Source organism: Ischnura elegans, chromosome 12 (assembly GCF_921293095.1).
Source record: "Ischnura elegans chromosome 12, ioIscEleg1.1, whole genome shotgun sequence".
NCBI classification, from domain to species: domain Eukaryota; kingdom Metazoa; phylum Arthropoda; class Insecta; order Odonata; family Coenagrionidae; genus Ischnura; species Ischnura elegans.
The window spans coordinates 83753225-83776252 of NC_060257.1; the positions used below are offsets into that span (position 1 = coordinate 83753225).

Sequence of the window (23028 nt, forward strand, 5' to 3'; positions counted from 1 at the left end):
AACTTGCCTATTTGAACCTTGAGTGAGACAGAGGAATTAATATGAAAAGGCTGCCCCGACACAGTGATTAAATCGACGTCAACATTCTTACGAATAACCTTTCTCCGGCAACATTTCAGAGAAGCAAAGAAATCTTCATCACACAGTGAAACTGAACACCCAGTGTCAATTAAAGCCTGGCATGGCATAGAATGAAGATTAATAGATAATATTGGCAATCGAGTCGAACACTTGTCACGGACGCTCATCAAACTCACGGCAGGCTGAGTAAAGCGTCGTCTTTTGCGACACTCGTTCACTTTGTGCCCAGGTTTATGACAGTAAGAACAATTAATAGGAAAAGAAACTTCCCTAGGCGCACTGGAAGAGGCAACAGAAGACGGATTCCTAGAGATACGATGGAAAGTGTTGGAATATTCAGCACAGTCCATTAAATGTTTAGAAGCCTGCGTGATAACAGAGTCCAATTCTACAAATGTGTTAGGCTGATTTGAGAACATAATTGCAGATTTTGTTAAAGGATTTAACCCTTGAATAATGAGTCGCACAATAGAAGACTCGGAATACTGCAAACCCAGCACCTGAGTGGCATTACGCACAGAACACACGAAATCGTGGGGCGTTTCGCGAGGGAACTGAAATCTTTTAACTTTCGTAGTGATCAAACGATCAAACTCTCTGTCACTAACAATTCTAGCCCAAACTTTTTCAGTGATTTCAGACCATGCGAGATTCAAGTTTAACATAGACAACCAAAAATGACGAGAGCTGGCAGGAAGTTTAGATACTACAAGGTACAATAACGTTGACAGAGGAACCAAAGACAAAGAAACGATTTCATTAACTTTTAACATGAAATTAAACCAATTCTCACTGTTTGACACTTCAAATGGCGGAAAATCACTGAGTAATTGTTTGACAATTACTAACCCTTCAGAAACTGGCAATGTCTGAGAAGCAGACATTTCGTGAGAGACGAGAACATCACTACTTTCCTCGTGCGTTGGGCGAGGTGGAACCACTTCTAAAGAAGATTCCCGTTCATTATTAGAAACTTCACTTCCTACGGACACATTAGCCGTACCCCTGGCCTTACGATCCTCGCCCGTGGTTAAATAAGTTTTCTCGTACGGGTTTTCAGTACCTCCAGGCATTTTGAAAAGTGAAGTGACGACAACGAGAAAAAGAGAGAGAAAAAGCGAGAAATAAAACTATCTCTCATTACTGGAAGAATCCAATAAGAAAAGAGGGGTGCGAGAATAACTAGCTGCTATCCAAATTATCAAGAACATTACGAGCATTACGAACATTAATGTCAAATGGCATAGGACCACGAGGAAAAGTCGGCAACACTAGTCACGTAATCCCACACGAACCAAAAAGCACTTAATGGAACATAAAATAACTCACTTTTAAGAGGAGAAACAACCAGAAACTGCAAAAAGTGGAGAAATAGTGGAGAATTGTCACCATTGTCCAGTACTCGGAGACCTCGACGAAAGGACAGGAAATCGAACCACGCTCTGCTACCAATATGTGACGTTACGTCGTAAAATCTGGTTGATTTTTCACGTAAGTCCAGACAAGGGAAATACTCCAACCGTCGGTCACATGCTGGATCAGGGTAAGACTCCACAAACAGAAAAACAGCTCACAAGAAAAAGGTAGCCAAAAACAATTTACGAGTTATTACCGTACGATATCTATTCAAAGTAGAGTATTCAAAAAATCAGAAGTATTACAGAAAACAATGATAGTAAATTCATGATCCCAAAGGAAACATTACCAGCAGAAAATTGCTCTAAAAATCTCATGGCTCACAAGACATGTGACTCCCAGCAGGTCTCGACCAGAAAGAGGGCTTGCCTATGCAAGGCGAGACAGCATTTGAGGGGAGGGCTTCTTCCAGGGAGTGGAGGGGTAGCCAGGCGAATTCAACAACCGCCCACTGATGCGTCACTGCCCCTGCAGAAACGGCCGCTCCGCAAAACACCATTCCCTGGTTTTGAGACAAAGCCAGCACCCAGAATTTTCCCCTCAACATCTGGGTTGGAGACCTCAGAGGAATCGTTCATTGGAACACATGGAGGGGAAGGAGATACTGGGGTGAGGTGTTGGAGGGAGAGAGAGTTTGTGATAGGACAATGGTAAAACTTCTCACTCCAAGTGCAATACTAAGGCCTTAGCACCGATTTCCCCTTGCTTGCCAAGGAGAAGTATTTCTCCGCAGTAGTCCTATATAAGTCTTGCATTGCAGGTAGGCTGGTTCGGAGGCTGGTTCGGAGGCTGCTTCGGAGGCTGTTTCAGAGACTGTTTCCAGAGACAGGATTTTCCAGAGACAGGATTTTGCGAGACAGGGCACTTTGCTACAGGGACCCTTTGCGCAAAAAATCCTTTGCGCGAAAAAACCTTAGCGCGAAAAGTTCTTGGCGGGAGAAGTTCTGCGGATAAGTTCGGAGGAAGTTCGAGGAAGTTCGAGGAATTTCTGGGGGGGGGGGTACCAGAAATTTTGGGGGGGGGGGGACACTAAAAAATGCCACAACCTGCAGGAGAGGGCAGCAGCTCCTCTTCATATGAGTGTAAGTGGAGACTATAGTGGTCAGAACAGCGACACTCATTTCACTGCAGGTATGGTAACATTTCCATTAACGACTGTGGTACTGGGATGTGGAAGGCTAGGTTAAACCACCACATTTGTATCCCAAGGAGTCAGAACTACTCCAACTTCAATAATCAGACATAAGTTAGCATCTCTTCATTTACAAATTCCCTGAAATATTTGTATCTGTTCCACCCTTCCATATTGTTCAAATTTGGAGACCCTTCCAAAAGAAGTGTTGATACAAGTAGCTGACTTGACTGAATGTACTTGTAAAATGAGAGAGTTTATAGGCATCCTTCTGCTCAGGGTGACGCATAAGGACAGTACAGAAGTAAGGAAAACTCAGGTCAATACTTAAACGGTCATGGATTATTTGACGAATAGCAAATACAGTCAATAGCCCTCATTATAAAAAAGTATAGTGAAATCACCTACAGCCTCACCATAAGAGAATTTTTTAAACACATTTTTCAAGTGCTAATGAAAAGACTCCAATTACTAAAAAAATATGTTGATCCTCTTTCAGTTGTTGGACCAGCGCTAGAAATAGCAGACTCCTACTGCTCACTGTCCTTCCTATTACACTCGTAAATGGATTGCATATCTCTCTGTAGGATTCTTTATAAACGTTTTCTGTGACCTTCTTCAACAGAATCCAAGTCTCACTTTTACTGGGGTCCAGGGGCACAGCTAGGAATTAGGGCTAGGGGGGTTTTAGGAGTAACTAACACTGGTGGATATAGAATACGGGAGTTGCAGTGCCCTCCCCCAGACAATTTTTGAGTCAAATGGTTTAAAATGGTGAGTTTTTCCTTATGAAAAAAATTTATAAACATGTAAAAAATTTGTATATATTCTTATACAATTGTCATGACAATGTATAAGAATGTATACAAATTTTACACAGGTTTATACAATTTTTTCATAGGGGTTATGGCTTTCTGAGGGATATTTTATTAATCCTTGCACTATTATATAAGTAATGTTTATCCAATTAGATAAAATGGATTAAATTTTAAAATTTCTCTGAGGTCCGGGGGGGGTTTTGTGCATGTCGCGTATTTTGAGGCAATTTCGGGCAGCTCTAATAGTTTACGGATTAATTTTGTTTTATCATATGGGAGTGAGAAAGTATTTTTCATCGAGCGAGCTTCGCTTCGCACCTTCACGTCATATCCGTCATCTGCTGTCTCCTACCTTGAACCCCCTCCTCCTTGCGTCTCGTAATCCCTCTCCCCCCTCCTAGTAGAAACCCTACGATCCCCTCCCATCCCGATCCTGTCCAGCGCTTCTCAATTATAGGTGGTGCTGCATGCAGCAAGAAAAATTAAGGTTGTGTTGGGGGGTTAATGTTTCGTGAGGTTTTCCAGGTTTTTTTTGGTATATTTCATTGAGTTTAATGTTAAAATGGATGTAAATACGGACGGAGTTGATTTTATTGGGATTTGGAAGGTACTATTCTTCGGCTGTTCAGTGTTTTCGTGATAAGTAGTCCGATAGTTGTCAGGATCCAGTGTGTTGAAATAATAAGATTGGTGTAGCTTCCGTTGTTCTTAGTTTAATTTATTCTCTTGTGTTATCTCACGTAATGTTTCTGTTTCATTTATAAATTAACGGGTTTCAGGTTATTGGTTGTGTTGTCCTGGGAAAAAACTCAGACGTAACCAACTGCAATGGGTACGTAAAACTTAATTATTCAATTGTATTGTTCCCTTTTCGTCAGTGGCAGTGCACGTAGTTCACCGTGGAATTTATGGCTAAAACATTGGATATACATTGGGTTTTACCTGTTTAAATGAATTTGGAAGATTGAAGAGAATGTTCAGGAAATGACAGATATTGTTTGTAATTATCTTCGAACAGTTCCATGAATTGTGTCGTTTGGGGATATTTCTGCCTTGAAAATGTGTTCAATTTGGATGCCTTTTCTCACATTTGTTTGTGGTACAAGTATAGCACTCGCTTAGAATAAAAATGAATTATTATTCTCATGACGTTTTGTACTGCAATGTTTTGTTTGTTGCGCCACTTTTGTCTCACATTTTTCGGCAGCTTTTTTGTGATCGTTATATTTATTGCAAGTGCTTATATTGATGATCGCACTATCATAATCGTCCCCGTATGATGTGTTCCCCTTCTGTCATTATCATTTTACCATATGAAGCTTTTATCTAAATATTTCGAATGGTACCTTATGTCGAAAGAATCTAACTTCACTTTAATTTTTATGATTTTTTGGATTGTTGAGCTATGTCACATATTGTGTGTACCTTTGATCGCAAATATTTGCTTACAGTGCGTCGCTGGTGCTTAGGCCTGATGGAAGTTTTAGTTGGTTTGGACCACGAACCGGAGATATCCTTGAGCTAAATAAATTTTGTGCCTATAAGATCATTGGGAAACCAATGAGCAACCCTGCTGCAGTTTGTGGCACCAATGTCAGCCATCCATCCATATCCATCTTATTTGAAAGTGGACGTGAATCAATCCACAACCAACCATTATGCTGTGAGGTAATTCCATATATGTACCTGGTTGATTTCCTTAAAATATTTCTTTTGAGGAATTTTGTCTGTGACATGGTTGCTTTAAGAATGTGCTGGGGCAATGGCCTATATTCTCACGTGTGGAGGCTATCATTTGCTAGATTTCCAAATCTTGGATTTATATTCCAAACCAGCCATGCTTTCAATATGGGATTTCAATCCACAATATAGAATCCATTGAAATCATCACACATGGACAATGTGATGATTCTATTAACCAGTTGTTGTGCATTGAGACTGGGAGACTTATTTATCTTCAAAATCAGAGATAAGCAGATTTAATTTCTGAAATTCTCTTGTCATACTCCTTCTGACTCTTGTTCAGTTCTCTTGTAGTTTTAGAAATTGGAATTAAGCCTAATTTGCAGGCCATTGTCCAGCAAAAATTCCAAGTATTAGCCATTGGAATGAATCCATATAGCATTTCCACATGCATGCTTTCTTACTTCTTTACGTACATTACTTTAAAAGTTTCCAGTAAGGATTTCAGTGTACATTTCATCAACACCATTTTGTCATATTTGTTAATTTCAGTACTTGGGTAGGTTTTTAATTCCTGTACTGAGTTATTGTCTTCACTATTATTATTAGTCAGCAGGGAAATTTTCTTCCTTTCTATTAGTAGCAGTGAAGAGTTAAGTATTTTTTTCTCATTGCAGGTAACTGTAAACTTTGGAAACACCATGGTACTTCAGTTCCCAGGGCAGTGCCTTATGCACTTCAGTAGGTTGTCTAAAGATTTTAGAAGTGATACAGCCCAAGCTATGGATTTTGCCGAAAATATTGAGTTAGGCCCCTATTCTTTGCCATTTAAGGAGAAGACTGGTTGCTCTGAGACTAAGAGCAGTGCTCAAAATAGTGCCAATGTACCTTGTGACATTAAACATAAGGCCAGCGTATCAAGTGCCAACACACCTGGTCTGTGCCTCAAAGTTGCCGAGAGGAAGTCTGAGGCAAAGTTAGAAAGTTATCATTCAGATGAATGCCCGGAAACTCTTGAGAATCAACCGAGTTTTTCAGCAAACATCAAACCCAAAGACGTGTCACGCTGTGATTCCATTCCAAACGCCACAGCATTGGAAATTCCTCCTTTGCATGGAAGCACAGTCCATGGTTTGCCAAATACTGGTCCGCATAGTGTCAGCGTTCCGGGTGCATCTAGTTCGAAGAAGGTGGCGAAAGAGGGGATTAGTCATAAGTGTGGTGATATGTCTGATCATTCCGTTGTTTCTAGTCCTCAGTCCTGTCCATCGTCGTCCCTAGCACCAACCCCTCCTGTCCCTCCCCCACCTCCCCCACCATATCCCCATGCCTCGTGTTCAATTCGGTCCCCTCCACATTTAAGTCCTAATCCTTTCCAATCTAGTCAATTCGAGTGTATCCCAACAAATTCCCAAGACTTGTGCGACGGAACTTCTCAGTCAGAGGTGAGAAGAAATGCATTCCAAAACTTCAGTTCGATAGCTGATAAGTCTCACGATATGAGTAAAGATGCTGATAAAAGTAGAAGCTCGTTAGAGGATCCAGAGACTCCGTCGACGTCTTCGTCTAGTTCTACTTCATCCATGGCAATGTCTTCTTCTAGTCACAAATGCCAGGATTCCGCTTTCTCACTACTACGTGCTCTTCAGGAGGGATACTTCTCCGACCTTGTGCTAGTTGCTGAAAATGGAGTGAAAGTTAGTATCAGGTGATTTAAATGATAAGATTTACAGTATTCTTATCAGAAACTTTTTATTAACTATTATGTTGAGTCTTTTTTGGGTTTTGGTGTAGGAAAAATAGTTTTTATGAAGAGCGAAGCTGAAATTTTGGCAAATTTGTCATCCTCAAGGATAACTACACTAAACAAAATAAAACCATAGGAAATATAATTTTACAAAATATTACCCATTTCATTCCCAAATAGAAATGAAGATGATTAAAATAATAAAAAATACTCTCAATTTGGAAATCATAACTTGAAAGTGTGTTCAATTCTTCTTACCATACTCTTTTACTCTTATTAGTAAAATCATAGATTTGCTGTGACCATGCAGAGAATCTGTTTAAGAAGTTAGCTTTGCATACCATTTTAAAAATCTTGTAGATGAAGTGAGGATAACTATGTAATTATTGAAACATACGTAAACAATATATGTGTCATTATGTCAGCTTTTATCTGAATAAAAAAAATTCTTTCAAAACTCCAAAAAGACTGAACGTAATTGTTATATGATAATGCTATTTCTTTCTTAATTTTGGGGATGTGGATATACCATTGTGCAATATTATTACCCTTGCATTTAATGCTTTTGATAGATGATGATGAAATTGTAAGTCTAGTTTTATTCTTACCCCACTCAGAGTTCATTTCTGAGTACATATATTTGTTTTACTTTTTCCTGAATATACTTATTGGTAATGACCTTGCTCCTCCCAAAATTTCTAGTTTTTTTGGTTTTTAAATCCTTTTGTAAGTAGATAATTTTTAGTTATATCTAATTCTTCAATTTCATTGACGCATTGTTTGGTTTTCATAGTGAATGCTATTTATTTTACCAAGAATTCCATGTGAAATGTGACCTACTTGTTCATCCCTATTAAGAGACAAGGGTAGGGGTTGGGTAATATCAATATTGGACTAGAATTTATCGTCAGCTTTTCTTGAGTAAAATTTAGAAGCTGTATATTTATAGCTGTGTATCTATAGAGTGGAGAAAAATTATGTCATGAAATTTTAGCCTTGGATAGCTGATACAAATAGAAATCAAAATTGCCAATGATGTTTAGCTTGAGAATGCACCATTTTTAAACTGCAGAAACTTTGAGTCAAGGGCTCCGATTGGCTGCGAGTTTGCCCTGTTACCGGATGCCTTTTATACGTCGCAATCTCCGGCAGAAAAAGCATTCCATGTCAGGAGTTGTCCAGAGCATCCGGAAACAGGGCAAACTCGCAGCCAATCAGAGTGCTGAGCTCTAAGTTTCTTTGGTTTAAAAATGGTGCGTTTTCGACCTAAACATAATTAGTAATTTTGGTTCCTGCTCGCCGAATCCCAGGGTTAAAATTTTGTGACATAATTTTTCTCCGCCCTGTATATTGTATGCTATCATCTTTATTGAATTGTCTAGTATCCCTGGCATTTACTATTAACTTAATCTACTGTAACCGTTCTACATTTTTTTTCTGTCATAATGCTAATAGTGGTATGTGGTAAACCAGCTCTCAGATTGAACATGCTGTCAGACTTAACTCTAAGCAATTCATTGTAGACAGGGGATTGTAGGTTTCACGGAAAATGAACCATCATTACTCTTGCTTTGAAGTCGTATATTTTCAAGCTGTGTGTTTTTCTCCATTGGACTTGCATTTATTTTAAAATAGAGCAGGGGCTATTTTGCCTCCTTGTGTTCATGAATTTCACATGCGTTCAGGCAATTCACGGCCAAAGGGAATTATGACAATTGCAATTTTTTGTGAATATATCACTTATAAGTCTATTTTTCAATGAGGTTCAATGAATCCTAGTTTGTGCAAAATGTTCAAGTTTCCAATATTTTTCCTGTACTGGGCAATTTTGCACTTGAACGCATTAAATAACGATCAATGAGTAGTCTCACCCACTTCATTGTTCAACTCTAATGCAATTAGTATATAGTTCGCAGTTTAATGCAATTTTGTAGTCTTCAATCATTATTTGTTGAAGATAAAAATAGTCTTATGTTTCTGTAATGGTGGAGATTCTTTGATATTGAATCTGTATAAATAGGTGTGCGAAAGACCACAACATTGTTAGCCTTCCTGCTAGCGTTTGAAGTCCATAATGCTGAAGATCCCGATTAGGAGCACAATCAATATACATATGTATATAAATATTTCTCTGAATGCAATCTATATATGATTTGAGTACCTACCTTTGTGGCATGAATGTTTGTAGAGAAGTCAAAGAGGAAAGCATTCAGATGTGAAGTGCTACCAAAGAATGAATGAGATGAAAAAAATAAGTCTAGCTAGTATGGGGAAGAGTTGGAGGGAAGAGAATTCTTCTGAAAAACTAGTGAGAAGATGGCAAAACTTAACCTGCCACATCATGATTCTTATTGGCTTGTGAAAAACAATGACTGAAGGACAAGTGAAAGCTAAGAATGAGAAAGGAAAACCTCATTTGGCAGATATTATTGATGCGAAGGAAAATTTATTGTTTGATATGAAAAGATTATCCAATGGAAGTATTGAGTGGTGATCTGCATTACACCAATCTCATGATTATTGACTGGGGATGATAATGATGAACAAGAAAACCCAAATTCCAGTTCTAGGAAGTTACTGATGGGTGGCTGGTAATGTTGTATGAGGAGAAATGGGACCCAAATTGCATCTTTCAACTGCTACTCATGTAGTTTACTTAATGCTAAAAGAAGTACCTACAAGGATATCACAGTGGGTCATAAAGGTCACCTTAGTGGAGGTTTTTACAACATAAATAACGATCTACTGATAGAAAGCAGATGATTAGATTGATAATGGCATGCAATTTGTGAGAGTGTAGAGCACTCTACCAAATTAAATGGAAACCTCTCGGGAAATAGGATGCCTCATGTCTCGTAGAGTAGTGTATTCTCAAGAAAAGTTTCCCATCTAAATCCTATCTTATAATATGCATAACACATGCTTTTTTTAAATCAATTTTATATTTTGATAATTTTTGGCTTAAGCATCAGCCTTGTTGGAAATAAAGAAATAAAAAAAACAAAATATGGGATTTCAAGCCACTATAGAATAATAATAATTTTATTTCTGTTCGGTTACAATGTAACATAGAAAACGTCATATAGTGGACAAACAACACATGAGATAAAAACATAAAAGACAGATGACGGTGGTACATATTTTAGCTTCCAGAATAAGAACATATTAGATATACATGATAGATCGCAGTGATTTTTTGTATACATGTTATGGCTTGCAAGGTTTCGAGTTTTTTTTGTTAACATATTTTTTACACAAGTCATAGTACTCATCTAGTGAATAAATTGAATTTTGATATATAAGCGTTTTTAATTTGTGCTTGAATGAGTTGCTATTTTGGATTGCTTTAATATCTGGTGGTAGTAAGTTAAAAAGTTTGGCCCCTTTATGATATGGTCCTTCACTAGCAAGTTTAGATGACCTCGGTTCAATATGTATATCATGTTTTTGTCGGGTGTTTATTTGGTGTATTTGACAGTTTAGATCAATTGAGTTCAGATTTTTTTTGACATACATTATTAAATTAAATACATACAAGGCAGTAAGAGGCATAATTTGTAAGGATTGAAAATGTGCCCTGCATGACTCCCTATAGGGTAGATTGAGAATTGCCTGTTTTTGTATTTCAGAAGCCCTGATTGCCTGTTTTTGTAATTTAAAGATTTTATGAGATTGATGTGAGCCCCCCCAGAAAATAATTCCATGTGACAGATGTGACTGAAAATTTGCATAATAGAGGCATTTTCGAATATCGATACTGGTACAGTGAAACCTCGATATAACGACACCCCACGGTGCACTAATAAACACTCGCTAAAGCGAATTGTCGCTTTACCGGAGGTGGAGCAAATAATAGCCAATATACCTGTTGCGAACAGATATACAGGAACAGGAGTGGTGCGGCGACAGATAAACATCTATCCGATAAACATAAGCATAAATCCAGACAAAAGGTGATGTTTTTTTGCATCACTAAATTTCCTTACTCAAATAACGACTAACTATTCAAACAATTTATAAGCGCCGCACTGAATAAAAATCATGCAAAGCATTGTTTCGTCAATCATTATATTTATCGAACGACAGTTTACCACATAAATTTGAGACTGAGCACTCCAGTAACTTCATTTCTAACAGATCGCTAGCAATTACAGAGGTTAAGGAGTCTTGATGAAAGTCTTCCGGCGGTGAAACCCTCGCTAAGGCGAGAGCCAACACCGAAAGGGTCTCGTAAAAACGAATTTTTTAACACGCTCATTATAGGGTCAATTGACGGTGCATCGGCTATATATCGTAATAGCGGGGGTCTCGCTATAGCCCGTACTCGCTTTAACGAGGTTCCACTGTACTTGTTTTTAGATATCTTAATTGAAAAAGAGTTTTATTTAGCTTAGAGGTAAGGGTTTCTATATGCATAGACCATTTCATTGTTGATTCAATGTTTACTCCAAGAAAATTGAGGTTTTCAACAAATTTTAAATCATTTCCACATAATTTTACTGGAGGTGTTAGAATCAATTGAAATCATCACACAGGGAAACCGTGATGATTGTGTATTACCCAGTTGTTGTGCATTGAGACTGGGAGACTTATTTGTCTTAAAATCTTCAAAATCAGAGACAAGCAGATTTAATTTCTGAAATTCTCTTATCATACTCCTTCTGACTTTTTGCAAGGTTCACTGTTATTTAATTATGGGCACGACCCGGGTTTCGTAACTTTGACCTGGGTTACATCGTCAGGTGACTGATCTTGCATGCATCTTATACACTTACAGACAGTGAGGACATCTATCAGAAAGGGAAAGGACTGGTTGAGAAGGCGGGGGTGAGGGTTAAGCACGGAATGGAATTGGGGGGGGGAAGGAGCAGCCTTGATTTGGGACGAGGGTTTTTTCTGGTGAGGATAGGTATCTGACCAGCGAGGGGAGGGCGGGGATAAAGTGGGTGAGGAGACGAGAGCTAAGGAAGGTAGCGGTGTTGGGGAAGAAGAAGAGGATTAGCGGGGTACATTGAGTTTTCCAAAGTTTTTATTTCTTCATTTCCAATATGGAGAGGTTTCACAAAGTAAAGCCTGAAGTTATCATTATTATCAGCCTTGTTGTTTAATAAATTACACTTCAAGAGACCATACTTTTTAGCTGCTTATGGTGGATATGAAGTATTGAACCAAAATGTACCAGTACATTGGATTTTTATTGATACAGCCTTGTGGAAACTTTACACCCATTTATCATGGATATATCGAACTTCCACAAAATCAAGCCAGAAACGATTTTATACATTTATAACACCCATTGTTTGCTTTGTCCCAGGATATTGAGAATGAAATTAAGCATCTGCCTAATCAATCTTCAAAGGAAGGCAGCTTATTTTGAGCGACCAAAGGGACTCACCTCATGATTTCATATGTTTGTCCCTGTTTATCACTTCTGTCATTTTATTTTGCTATGACTGGTCCAAAAATTTCAAGGACTAATGGAAAAGATGAGGGGGGGGGGGTAAGAATCAATTAATCGATGATGAGATTGTTGCATATAATAATAAAAAGATCAATTTAGGTATCTACTTTCATTAACTTCAATACTACTCCCAGTTTCAATGCAAATGCAGCAGACTCATAGTTATCCACTGCGGTTTATCCAGGTTGCGGATTATCCATGCATGATTTTCACTCTTGCTCATTTTTTTCTGCCATCTTTAAAAAAAAAAAATCGGTCGCAAAATCATCAGAATTACTGCATTAATGCTAGGATACACCAGGCTTATTATTTCCGTTAGAATCCCCTTCGTAAAACAGAAGTGATCACTCGCTAGCTGCATTCACGGGAGTACCGTGTTCCTGTTTTCCAAGCCTCGCAGTGCACAACCGCTCTCCGTGATTGTGGATACACGCCCCGCAGCAGTTGCAACTTGTGCGAGACGCGACTACGTGGCGTGGTGCCTGACAGTGTAGTTTCTGACGTCGAGCAATGATTTTGAAGCATTCGTGCAAACCACTTTGCTGTATCCGTGATTGCACAGCCACAGATGTGTGGTTTTTGAAACCAGGCCTTAAATGGAGCATTAATAATACGAGTACAACCTTGTTATCGCCACTAAAAATATCGCGAACTGGCAAGAAAAGCTCTCAATGAGTCCGGGAAGCACTCTACAGAATACCTGCATAAATATTAATATATTGTTTGTTTTACGTAAATTAAGAACATTGCAAGACATTTAAGTGAAAGTTTGGGTTATCCGTGTTTTCTGATTATTCGTGCCGTCTCTCCCCATCATTAGACCATTAGGATAATCGGCAGTGTACTGTAATAGCTTTTGTAAAGACCTGAAGATGACACCATGAGGCTGAAGCTAGTTGTACTAGAAAAGTTAACAAAAAGTGGATGTTTGGAATAACCTTTTCATTATTTCATGTAATCACAATTTTTTCCACAACATCTCGCCTTGTAGTTACCACTGTTGGGGTGTTATTACCACATTTCGTGATGATTGGCATTCTTCACCAAATAATATGCTTACCTGGGAAAAATATATGAATGACTTTTTGGTATTTTGTGGGAGTTATTCTCATAAAGTATGTCAACAGATATATTTTTTTTAAATCATATCTTTTTTAGCATTGCTAAGCTTGCAACCTCTGCTACATAGTATATTTCAGAGAAGTTATTGTAGAAATGAGGTACTCTGTTAGGCTTTTCTCCAATACCTGTGTGCCTATGGTTCAAGAATTTGAAGTACACAGTTCATTCATATTTGAAGTTGGAGGAAAAGCAAAATATCAGTTTTGATTCTGAGGAATAATATTTTTTTATTTTTTTTGTAACTCATCTTTATTTTATTTTTATGTGGTCCTTTTGAATTGTTTTGGCATACTGTTTATTTTTTATTATGATTTTTATATTTTTAAGCTTTTGATTTGTAAAAAGCATGAATCAAAGCTTACTGTAATCTTTGTGTTGAAATAAAGAAAAACCCTTTGACCTGCATTTCCGTTTCCTGTATTTGTGTATGATTTAGATCTTAGTATTTCACCATCTAAACCATTGCCTTAGTCTTGAAGATGCTTTTTCCAAAATTACTTCTATTTTTAAAAGTATATTTATCCTCATTTGCAATTGCTTTAAAATTGTTTTTATTTAATCATGGTGCTTATCCAAAATTATGGTTCATAGCAGGTAAGGTGGACTGTTGGAATCTAATGTTACAATAGGAATTTGTAAGGTGAGGTACAGTTAAAGTGCATTTCACCCTTAGATTTCATGAGCATGAAATTTCATTTGTAGCAGAGAGGATAATATGGATAAGTTTAGCCTCAGCCCTTAAAATTGTTACGTTGGGAATGATTTTATTTATACTGAGAGTTTCAGTTACTCATCATAGGGGATGACATTAGGGTCTAATACCTATTATAGGTTCCCAATATCTTTCCTGAGTGAGGGGGCAAGGATAGAACTAGTGGAGAAGTGGAGGGTAAGTTTCTTGGTATGCTACTTCCCTTAAACCAATCAAATAGCAACAGGTGTAGATTTGGGCCTCAGAAATTTTGTTACCCTCACACCTCCATTGTGTTTACTATTTCTACTAGCCATATTTTCAAACCTAATTTGTCCAATCGGTGTTCTTACCCTTGTTATTTATCCATCTTAGCCCATGGTATTAACTAATCCTTATGAAAAGATAATTTTTTACATGAAGCTATGGAGTCTCTAAATACTACATTTTTCTTGTGGGTAGGCATAGAAAGATTAATATTTAACACCAAAAATTTGAATGAGGCAGTTATATCTGGAAATTAGAAAGGAAATATGGAAAGTATAATGCTATCTCTTATTTCCCTTACTTAGTTTTTGAGAGAAACATTTTCTTATGATCATATTCAAAATGATTCTTTGCAGTGTACATATTTATTGAGGAGTATTTTTGCCAAGTGGTTTGGTGCACAGGCTTATCTCACATGATGTAAGGAATGGTGATGCTTGTGACTAAGATTGCTAAAAATATTTTTACTGTCAATCATTTTATTACTTCATCGCAACATGCCCAATCCTTATCATGTATAGTATTAATAATACAGTAGATTCCGGTTAATTGGGACATATCGGGACTTGTGCACTTTGCCCTAATTAGGCGAACTGTCCTGTATATGGCCATAAACAAATGTTGAAATGATAGAAAGAAAACTAAAGAATGTTTACAATGCAACATAAGTTTATTGAACTATTAATTTGATTAATAAATCAGCAAGTTTAGTTAATTTGTTATCATTTTTAAGAATTATAGCAATTTGGTTAAAAATATTTTTCACAGCCTCTGGCGATGCTGAATGAATGTCTTTTACTAAGTCCTATTAAAGAGAAGTCCTATCTTCTTGCGGATAGTTTAACAACAAGAGCTTTCAAAATAGGACAAGAATAGGAACATTTGTGAAAAATAAGAGCAAATCAAACCAGGAATATATAAAAATAGTATTCTGAAAACAAAAAAATTTAATTTTGCCGCGAGTATAGAGTCTATGTTGCCGACTCATGGCCTAATAAAGCTGCTTGCTGTCCCAATGAAGCGGAGAATACTCTGGGATATTCCTCTATTGGGTTCTGTTCTTCAAGGTCTGCCCCAAGTAACCGGTGGACCCATTAAACGGAATCTACTGTACTATATTCCCAAGCTTTAAATATCCTTGCAATGAGATTTTTCTAATAAACCATGGAATAATATGATTTTTCCTCGAAAGATACTTAATATGTACATTAATTATACATAGCTATTTACTCTATGAAGAAGAGAGAACATTTTTTGGAGAGGAAGGGGTCCAATGGGAATGAAAAAAGGCTGGTAATGATGACCAAGGGTGTAATTGGTGACTCAGTGATAGGGAATGAATGGAGTCTTAGTTATGCTTCATTATAAAATGATCATCGTCTTGGGTCGAACAATCCTGAGGTTGTTTTGATGTCGTTTTCCTATCAGCTTGTCTTTTCGATTTACTTATTTCTTGTCTTCAATCTCCTGCTTAAATAGTCTTACATAGTTAGTTGAATGGCGTCCTTCCCATCCACTTGCTTTGACTAATGTCCACATCAAGACATGTTACTTATGATGTGGCTAATGAGGTCCCATTTTCAGCAGGTATATAGCAGACTTAGTTTTTCAGCACTTGGTTGATCAATTTGATCATTATGCCCCATAGTGGTAAGATTGCTTGCCAGTGGGGAATGGTCATTATTGATTTGTATGCTGGTGGATACTGTACGTACTATCTTTTTCCCTGTATAATGGTGAGAAAAGTGTTTTCCTCCTAAAATAGCATATGATGATGGTGGAATCCATGAGAAAAAGCATGATTGCTGGAAGGATAGGTGAAGTTGTCCTGTTTTTTTTTTAGGGTTGGTGCATACCCTTGTCTCACTCCTTGATTTATTCTTGCTTCTTCACATCTGGGTTTGTATTTAATCAGTTGCTTGGTGCACAATTCCATCCAACGAATTTCATATCAAATTGTCTCCAAGATGTGTGGCAGAATTTAGTGTTTCACCTCAAAGTACAAAAAGGCTCATTCATCTTTATTGTCGATCGTGGTAGAGTTGAAAAAATAAGGAGACTTGTAATTTTCCATTTCTTGATCCAGCACTGACTTCTCAAGCTATTCATGGTGGAAAAATTGACAGCCTTAATCCTTTCGCTGATAAAGTTGGTGGCTTCAGAAACTTATGATGAGAGGCTCACAGCTTCTCTGTTACTCCTCTGGCTAATATTTTGGAGTCACGTGTTTTTTTTGCAATCTTGGGAGGAATTATTTATGACAATGAGTGGTTCTATCAGAATGATTAAATGAGACTTAAATGTAATGATGTCACATTCTATTGGAAAGGGGGCAGAAAATCTCGAATTTTTTTAATTAGAAAATTATGAAAGAATGAGTGAAAAATGGAAAATCATTTTCCTCCTATCTTTCCCTTCTATCTGCAATTTTGTGTTTGAGAGAATGGCCCCATAACACCAGCAGGAATTCTTCTGATTCCTGAGGATTGGGCTTCATAATGCAAACTGAAGGAGTGCCCCCCCTGGGGGTGCAGAGTTTGATCCCCTAGAAAGATAGAGTGCCACCCATAAAAAGGTTGTCTTTTGGAATTCAGAGTCATCGATAGTGAATGCTTACTGATCTGTTATAAAATGTAAAAAATCAGAGAACACCTCTTGTCTTTCTAGAGGTAGAGGAGGCCAAAGGTTAAGAACCACTTTTTTAAAAGACAATGCTATGCGTCCCCCCCCCCTGAGCTCAGAGAAATTTTGAAGTTAAATCCATTTTACTCAATTGGACTGATATTACTAATATAATAGTGTAAGGATAAATAAAACATCCCTCAGAAAGCCGTAAAACTCACCATTTTAAACAGTTTATCTTAAAATTCCGCAATTTATTAATCTCGCACCTACCGCTTATCCTGGTGGGTATTCTATACCACCACACACCCCGGTATTAGTTGCACCTAAACCCCCCCAGCCTTAATTTCTAGCTGTGCCCCTGGTCTCGTCACCATATTTTTGGAGAAGCCTTTTAATTTCATTTCTTTATGTAAATCAACAGTTATCAACCGGTGGAATGTGTACCCCTTAGGGGTACACGACGAACTAGTCGGGGGTGCGCTGAAAAAAATTGGTACTGGCGGATTACAGGAATTATGTATCTCTTAACCAGGAAATATGTATACATATTATATGAGATATTTATACGATTATTTATAACTAAAAGTGTCACCTACCTGTTGTGAAATTATGTGATAAAATGTGCACATTACGTTTTTGGGGGTACAGTATTAGCTGTAGACTTATAGAAGGGTACTGTAGGAAAAAAAAGTTTTGGAACCACTGATGTAAGCGACCAGTTTTTCTTTATGTATCCTTTATGAATATAAACATTTCAGACAATGTTTGAGTCATAAACTAGCAACCAGAAAGATTCTTTGTTTTTCTACAAATTGTCAGCGTTCATGGATATTCAAACAGATTGTGTTATCGGAGCCTTTCTCCGAAGAAAGACCGTCATTGTATTCAGGATTCATACTGAAAATAATGGAAATTATACCCTCTAAATTTTGGTGTGATACCCATTTATGGTTTGTTTTTGTTTGTATCATAATAAAGTTATAAAAAATTATTTTGCTGCCTGTTTTATGGTCCAAGGGTGGACGAAATGAATTAAGTTTATCTGCTGCATTTACAGACCTAGTCCATTGGCTTACTTTTGACAGAAATGAAAACTTAGGTATTTTTCAATTCTCGGTGCAGTTAGTGTTGCCTTAATGTTTTTCTGATGGTACCAGTACTGAAAGTAGTTTCATTGAAGGTTGTGCTTTTGTTTGAAAATTTGAATGATTGATTATGTTTCACATGACCGGTTTTTCTCACTCTAATTTTGGCCCAGCAATATAATATTTCATAAAGCAATGCTCTTAGTGTCACCACCTCATGTTTACGTAAATATATCGATGGCTAAGTTCTAACAACACCTATCTCAAAAATAGCAACTTTTCGGGAGAGCAAAAAAAAACATTTTTAATTTATATAATTTTAATTGAAATTTAAAACCAAAAAATACATAAATCTGAAAAAGAAGCATGCATTTGCAAACAAAGAGTTGTTTTTTTGCTTGAATTTGCTTGTATTAACAGTACATATTAGCAGTATTAACTCAGACCAGCCAAATTTTGAGATACATGTTGTTACAACTTAGCCATCAATATGTAATACCTTTTGTTTTCTGCGTGGTGAGAATTGGAAACATCAGCGTTTTTCTCTTTAAGTGTCCTAAATAATTATTTTGGAGAGAATGTTTATGGTGGACTTATGTTAATTTTAATAATAGATTTTTGGGACGTCTTAAATGGATTTTAATGCAAATTTGTCATATTTTTACTTTTTTTGCATGTTAGTTTGAAGTCCATTCCACTATTCTTGGTCTAAGTTTTCCAAACATTGATTGGGCTGCTGCAGCTGAGGAAGATGGGTTGAGGAGTCCATTGAATAACTGTGAAAGGAAATGTGAATCTTCTGAATGTTCTTCTGTCAACAGCCTGAAGGAAACTGTGTCCAACACTTGCAAATGCCCTAGTAACAGAGAAGTTGGATCACAAGCCAGGAAAACAAAGACTTGCTCCAGCTCACAGAATAGTCATCATACGGAGCGGAAATGTCCAAAAATTCAGAACTCAGTGTTGTCTTCTGGTAAGCAACCTGTTATGCTAACTTGAGTCAAGCTCCTTAGCAGAGCTTCCTTCAACTTCATGGCCAAAGTCTGGCTCACACAATTCCTGCCTTCATCTACGGTCAACTCTTGGTTATCCAGCTCCCAATTATCTTGTTTATGGATTATCTGGGATATTTTTTCTCTCTACAGGTACAATTTTGAAGAATATTCTGAAGGCTACAATAGTGAAACTTTAAAAAAGTTTGATGTATATCAATAGAATACGTTTGTAAATTTACATAACTTTAGTATTTTCCTCATTAAGATGTAGCACGTCCATTTCTGTCCACACTTATAATTTTATTGGTTATCTGCATTTTTGGATTGCTCGGGTCTCACCTTGCGTTCATTAGCATGGATAATAGAGAGTTGAATGTACATTAACCCTATGAGAATATGTGGCCGATCGATCAGCATGTTCTGGAAGATGGTGTTCTCTTTACCACCTGCTCGGTATATGCAAGGTGGAGAAAAATTCTGTGAGGAAGTTTTAATGCTGTATAGCTGGTGCCAGTGAGATCCAAACTTACTCATGATTGAAAGAAAATTAACTCCCCTAATAATAATGTGTGAGTGGGTCACTGTCGTAAACGAGAGCTTCACTAACCTGTGTGGGTGTGTCCTGTGCGGGCATTTGTTCCTTGGAGCAAATCCGCAAGGTGTATGAGTGAGAGTGTGTTTTTCTTAAATTTGTTAATTTTGTCTATTCTTGTGCGTGAGTGGGTCACTGTCGTAAGCGAGAGCTTCACAAACCTGTGTGCGTGTGTCCTACGCGGACATTTTTTCCTTTGAGCAAATCCGCGAGGTGCGTGAGTGAGCTGTGCGTTTGTTTAATCTCTTAGTGTTTTATCTTGTTTCCGTGTATTACTCCCCTTGTTGGCATTGTAACTTCTCACCCCCCACTCTGCCCACCAAAGAGTACGGCCTTGGGGAATTAATTTTCTTTCAACTGTTTAACGGCCGTAGGTTGTTCAACCACTTATACTACTCAAGATGTTTAGGTCGAAAACACACTATGTACTTTTAAACTACTGAAACTTTGAGCCGAATGCTCCCATTGGCCGAGAGTATTCCCTTTTGCCGAATATGTACTCAGGACAGCTCATGACTTCAAATGCTTTGCCAGCCGAAGATCTATTTTTCATATTACTGATTTGGAGGCATCTCGTGAATGAGGGGTATCATGTACGTAACAATGTTGATATATTTTCACTGCAGCTGGGATTTGTAAAATTCTTCGCATAGTTATTGTAACTAACCTTGGTTTTGGAATTTGAGGGATAGTTAAAAGTAGTCACCTATGCCGTTTGTAACATATTTGTATCTGTTCAACTTAGGAAGATATTAAACGACAAATTTTCCTCATCAGAGAGATTTTAAGTCTGAATGGAAATTGAAATCAATTTTTTGGGCACCTATGAGTTGAATTCGTAAAAATTAATCAGTGATTCGTGTATTACGTTTAAGGGTGAACTAGTTTTGAAATAATTGTCAAAACACTAACTCTTCAAGTAAGGACACATGGGCATCCTGAATCTGAACCTTTAAGGGTCTTGGAAAATTTGATTGCCGCATTCAAAGGATAGTTAAGATTAGTCACCTATACCGTTTACAACTGGTTGCGGACTGCTGTTAACTACTATCCAGCATCAGGGCAAACTCACGGCCAGTTAGAGCTCTTCTGTAGTGAAGTATCTGTGGTTTAAAAATGGTGCGTTTTCGACCTAAATATTATCCGTAATTTTGGTTCTTACTGGCATCAGCTATTATCGACAGAAAATCGTAGAAATTTCCTTCCTCATAGGGAATTTTTCTAATCTGTAGAAACAGTAAGTTATGGTTTCGTTAGCAGTAGGACCTGCCTGCCTCTGTGATGGTGCGGGATTCCTCATCCCTTCCACTCCTATCCACTCATCATCAGGCTCCTATCGTGGTGGTGCCTTCTTCCTCTCTCCTTCCTTGTCCTCCCCCTTCCGTGCTGCAGGAGTAAAAAGCGAAAGCTTAAAATCTGACCCCAGGATTGTAACCACGTGAGCCCGCCCTGGAGTCTCGTGATGACCACTGGCTTCAGCTATCCAGGTTTAAAATTTGTTGGCACAATTTTCCTCCACCCTGTATTTTCTGGTGGTAGAATAACCAGCACATTCAGGTACGTACTTCAACTAATATGCCCTCGCACCTGGGGAGGGGAGTGGAAAGGGAAAGAAAAAGGATGGAGGCGCCGCCGTGATAAGGAGCCCAATGATGCCTCCAGGTTAGGGATAGGGTGAAAGCGACCAGGGCCCACAATAGCCGATTCCATAGGGATTCCTATGGGACCAAAATTACCAATGATGTTTCGGTCGAAAACGCACGATTTTTAAACTATAGAAACTTTGAGCCAAGCACCTTGATTGGCCATGAGTTTGCCTTGTTGCCGGATGCACTGAACAATTCTTGAATTGAAATGCTTTGCCTGCTGGGGATTGCGACGTATCCAAGGCAACCGGCAACAGGGCAAACTCTCTGCCAATCGGAGCGCTTGGCTCAAAGTTTATGTTGTTACAAACTGGTGCGCTTCGACCGAAACATCACAAGTAATTTTGGTTCCTACTGGCATCAGCTATCCAGGTTTAAAATTTGTTGGCACAATTTTCCTCCACCCTGTATTTTCTGGTGGTGGAATAGCAAGCACACGCAGGTAAGTGGAGTGTGGTGTAACTGATGATGATGCGATTTTGGCAATTTTTCGACACCTCACATCTAAGATGATGGGAGCTTTGTCTCAACCCTCTTACCCCTCCAAATTTCAAGTGAGGTTTTTCAAAATGCACATATTATATGTAAATATGTTTGTTTGTGCTTTATTGAATTGGATTTTTAAACAAAAAATATTCACTCAATTATTTTTATTTACCCAGTTTGTATGCTGCTTTATTTAGTTTTCAGGTGATAATGAATTGAGGGGCTCATGCGCCCTGGCATTTGCTCAATCATGACATACATACAGTAAAACCTCTTTACATTGTAATTAAGGGGACCAAAATTTGGGCAAATTGATGTATAGAGGTTTCAGTGATAGGCACCATTTTTTCATATCCTTCGGAAATGAAGGCACCACTGTCTTTTAAACCATTATATTTATGTGTTTAGACAAACATGCATGCATTAGTGAACATGTATTTATTATTTAATACTTATAGAAAGCAAGCGCTATCACATGATTTTTGCCAGGATTCGAGAGAAAATGATGTGATCTCTCTTAATTCAACAGTCACTTAAAATGATTATGATATTTGAGTACCTTTTTTCTTATTTACTGTTAGGTATGCTCTCATATTGAACAAAATGGCCACAACTAATGATTAATGTGAAAATTACAACATAATAAAGGTGTATAAGAAAAAAACAATACAGGAGAAACATTTATCGCTGAAAATGTCATTCCATGTACGTAATCGCAGCTGCATTAGTGGTCTCTAGTTGTCTCAGTATGATTTGCAGAGGTAGTTGGGCAGTCTTGGGGGTGTCTCGTTGGTATGATAAGTGGAGGTTTTATGAGATAAAGAGGTTCACTACAAAGAGGTTTCCCTATAAATTTAGGTACATGTAAATCTGACGGGACCGTAGGGGTGGTATGAAGTATGGAGGTTTATGATGTAAAGAGGTTCACTGCATAGAGGTTTTACTGTATTATTGTGTAATATTTTGCCATATTTTAGTGTAGAAATGTGTTTTATCTGTATTAAATCTGTTTTATGGCAATTTTACGCTGTTTCTTGCGGCACCTCCTCATGAAATTGACCAGACCTCCCCGCACTGATCAACTCATTGAATTATGGGATTCGCCGGCCTCGGTGGCGGCGGGGTAAAGTCCTCGCCTGCCAAACCAAAGGTCGCGGGTTCGAGTCCCGCCTGGGTAGGTT

The 23028-nt window shown here is 37.9% G+C and overlaps 1 protein-coding gene across 3 annotated transcripts in view; it reads left to right on the forward strand.

Moving 5' to 3' along the window:
* The first annotated feature begins 3856 nt into the window (after window positions 1-3856).
* Window positions 3857-23028, forward strand: part of LOC124168966 — a 51684-nt gene continuing 32512 nt past the window's right edge. The window contains exons 1-5 of one of the 3 annotated variants that reach the window (XM_046547388.1): window positions 3857-4054; window positions 4227-4279; window positions 4899-5115; window positions 5808-6827; window positions 18810-19101. In XM_046547388.1, coding sequence (XP_046403344.1) covers window positions 4010-4054; window positions 4227-4279; window positions 4899-5115; window positions 5808-6827; window positions 18810-19101 — 1627 coding nt within the window. In that variant the 5' untranslated portion in view covers window positions 3857-4009. Of the gene's footprint in view, window positions 4055-4226; window positions 4280-4688; window positions 4790-4898; window positions 5116-5807; window positions 6828-18809; window positions 19102-23028 lie in introns of those variants that run through there. The other 2 variants (XM_046547387.1, XM_046547389.1) reach the window with 2 other exon arrangements.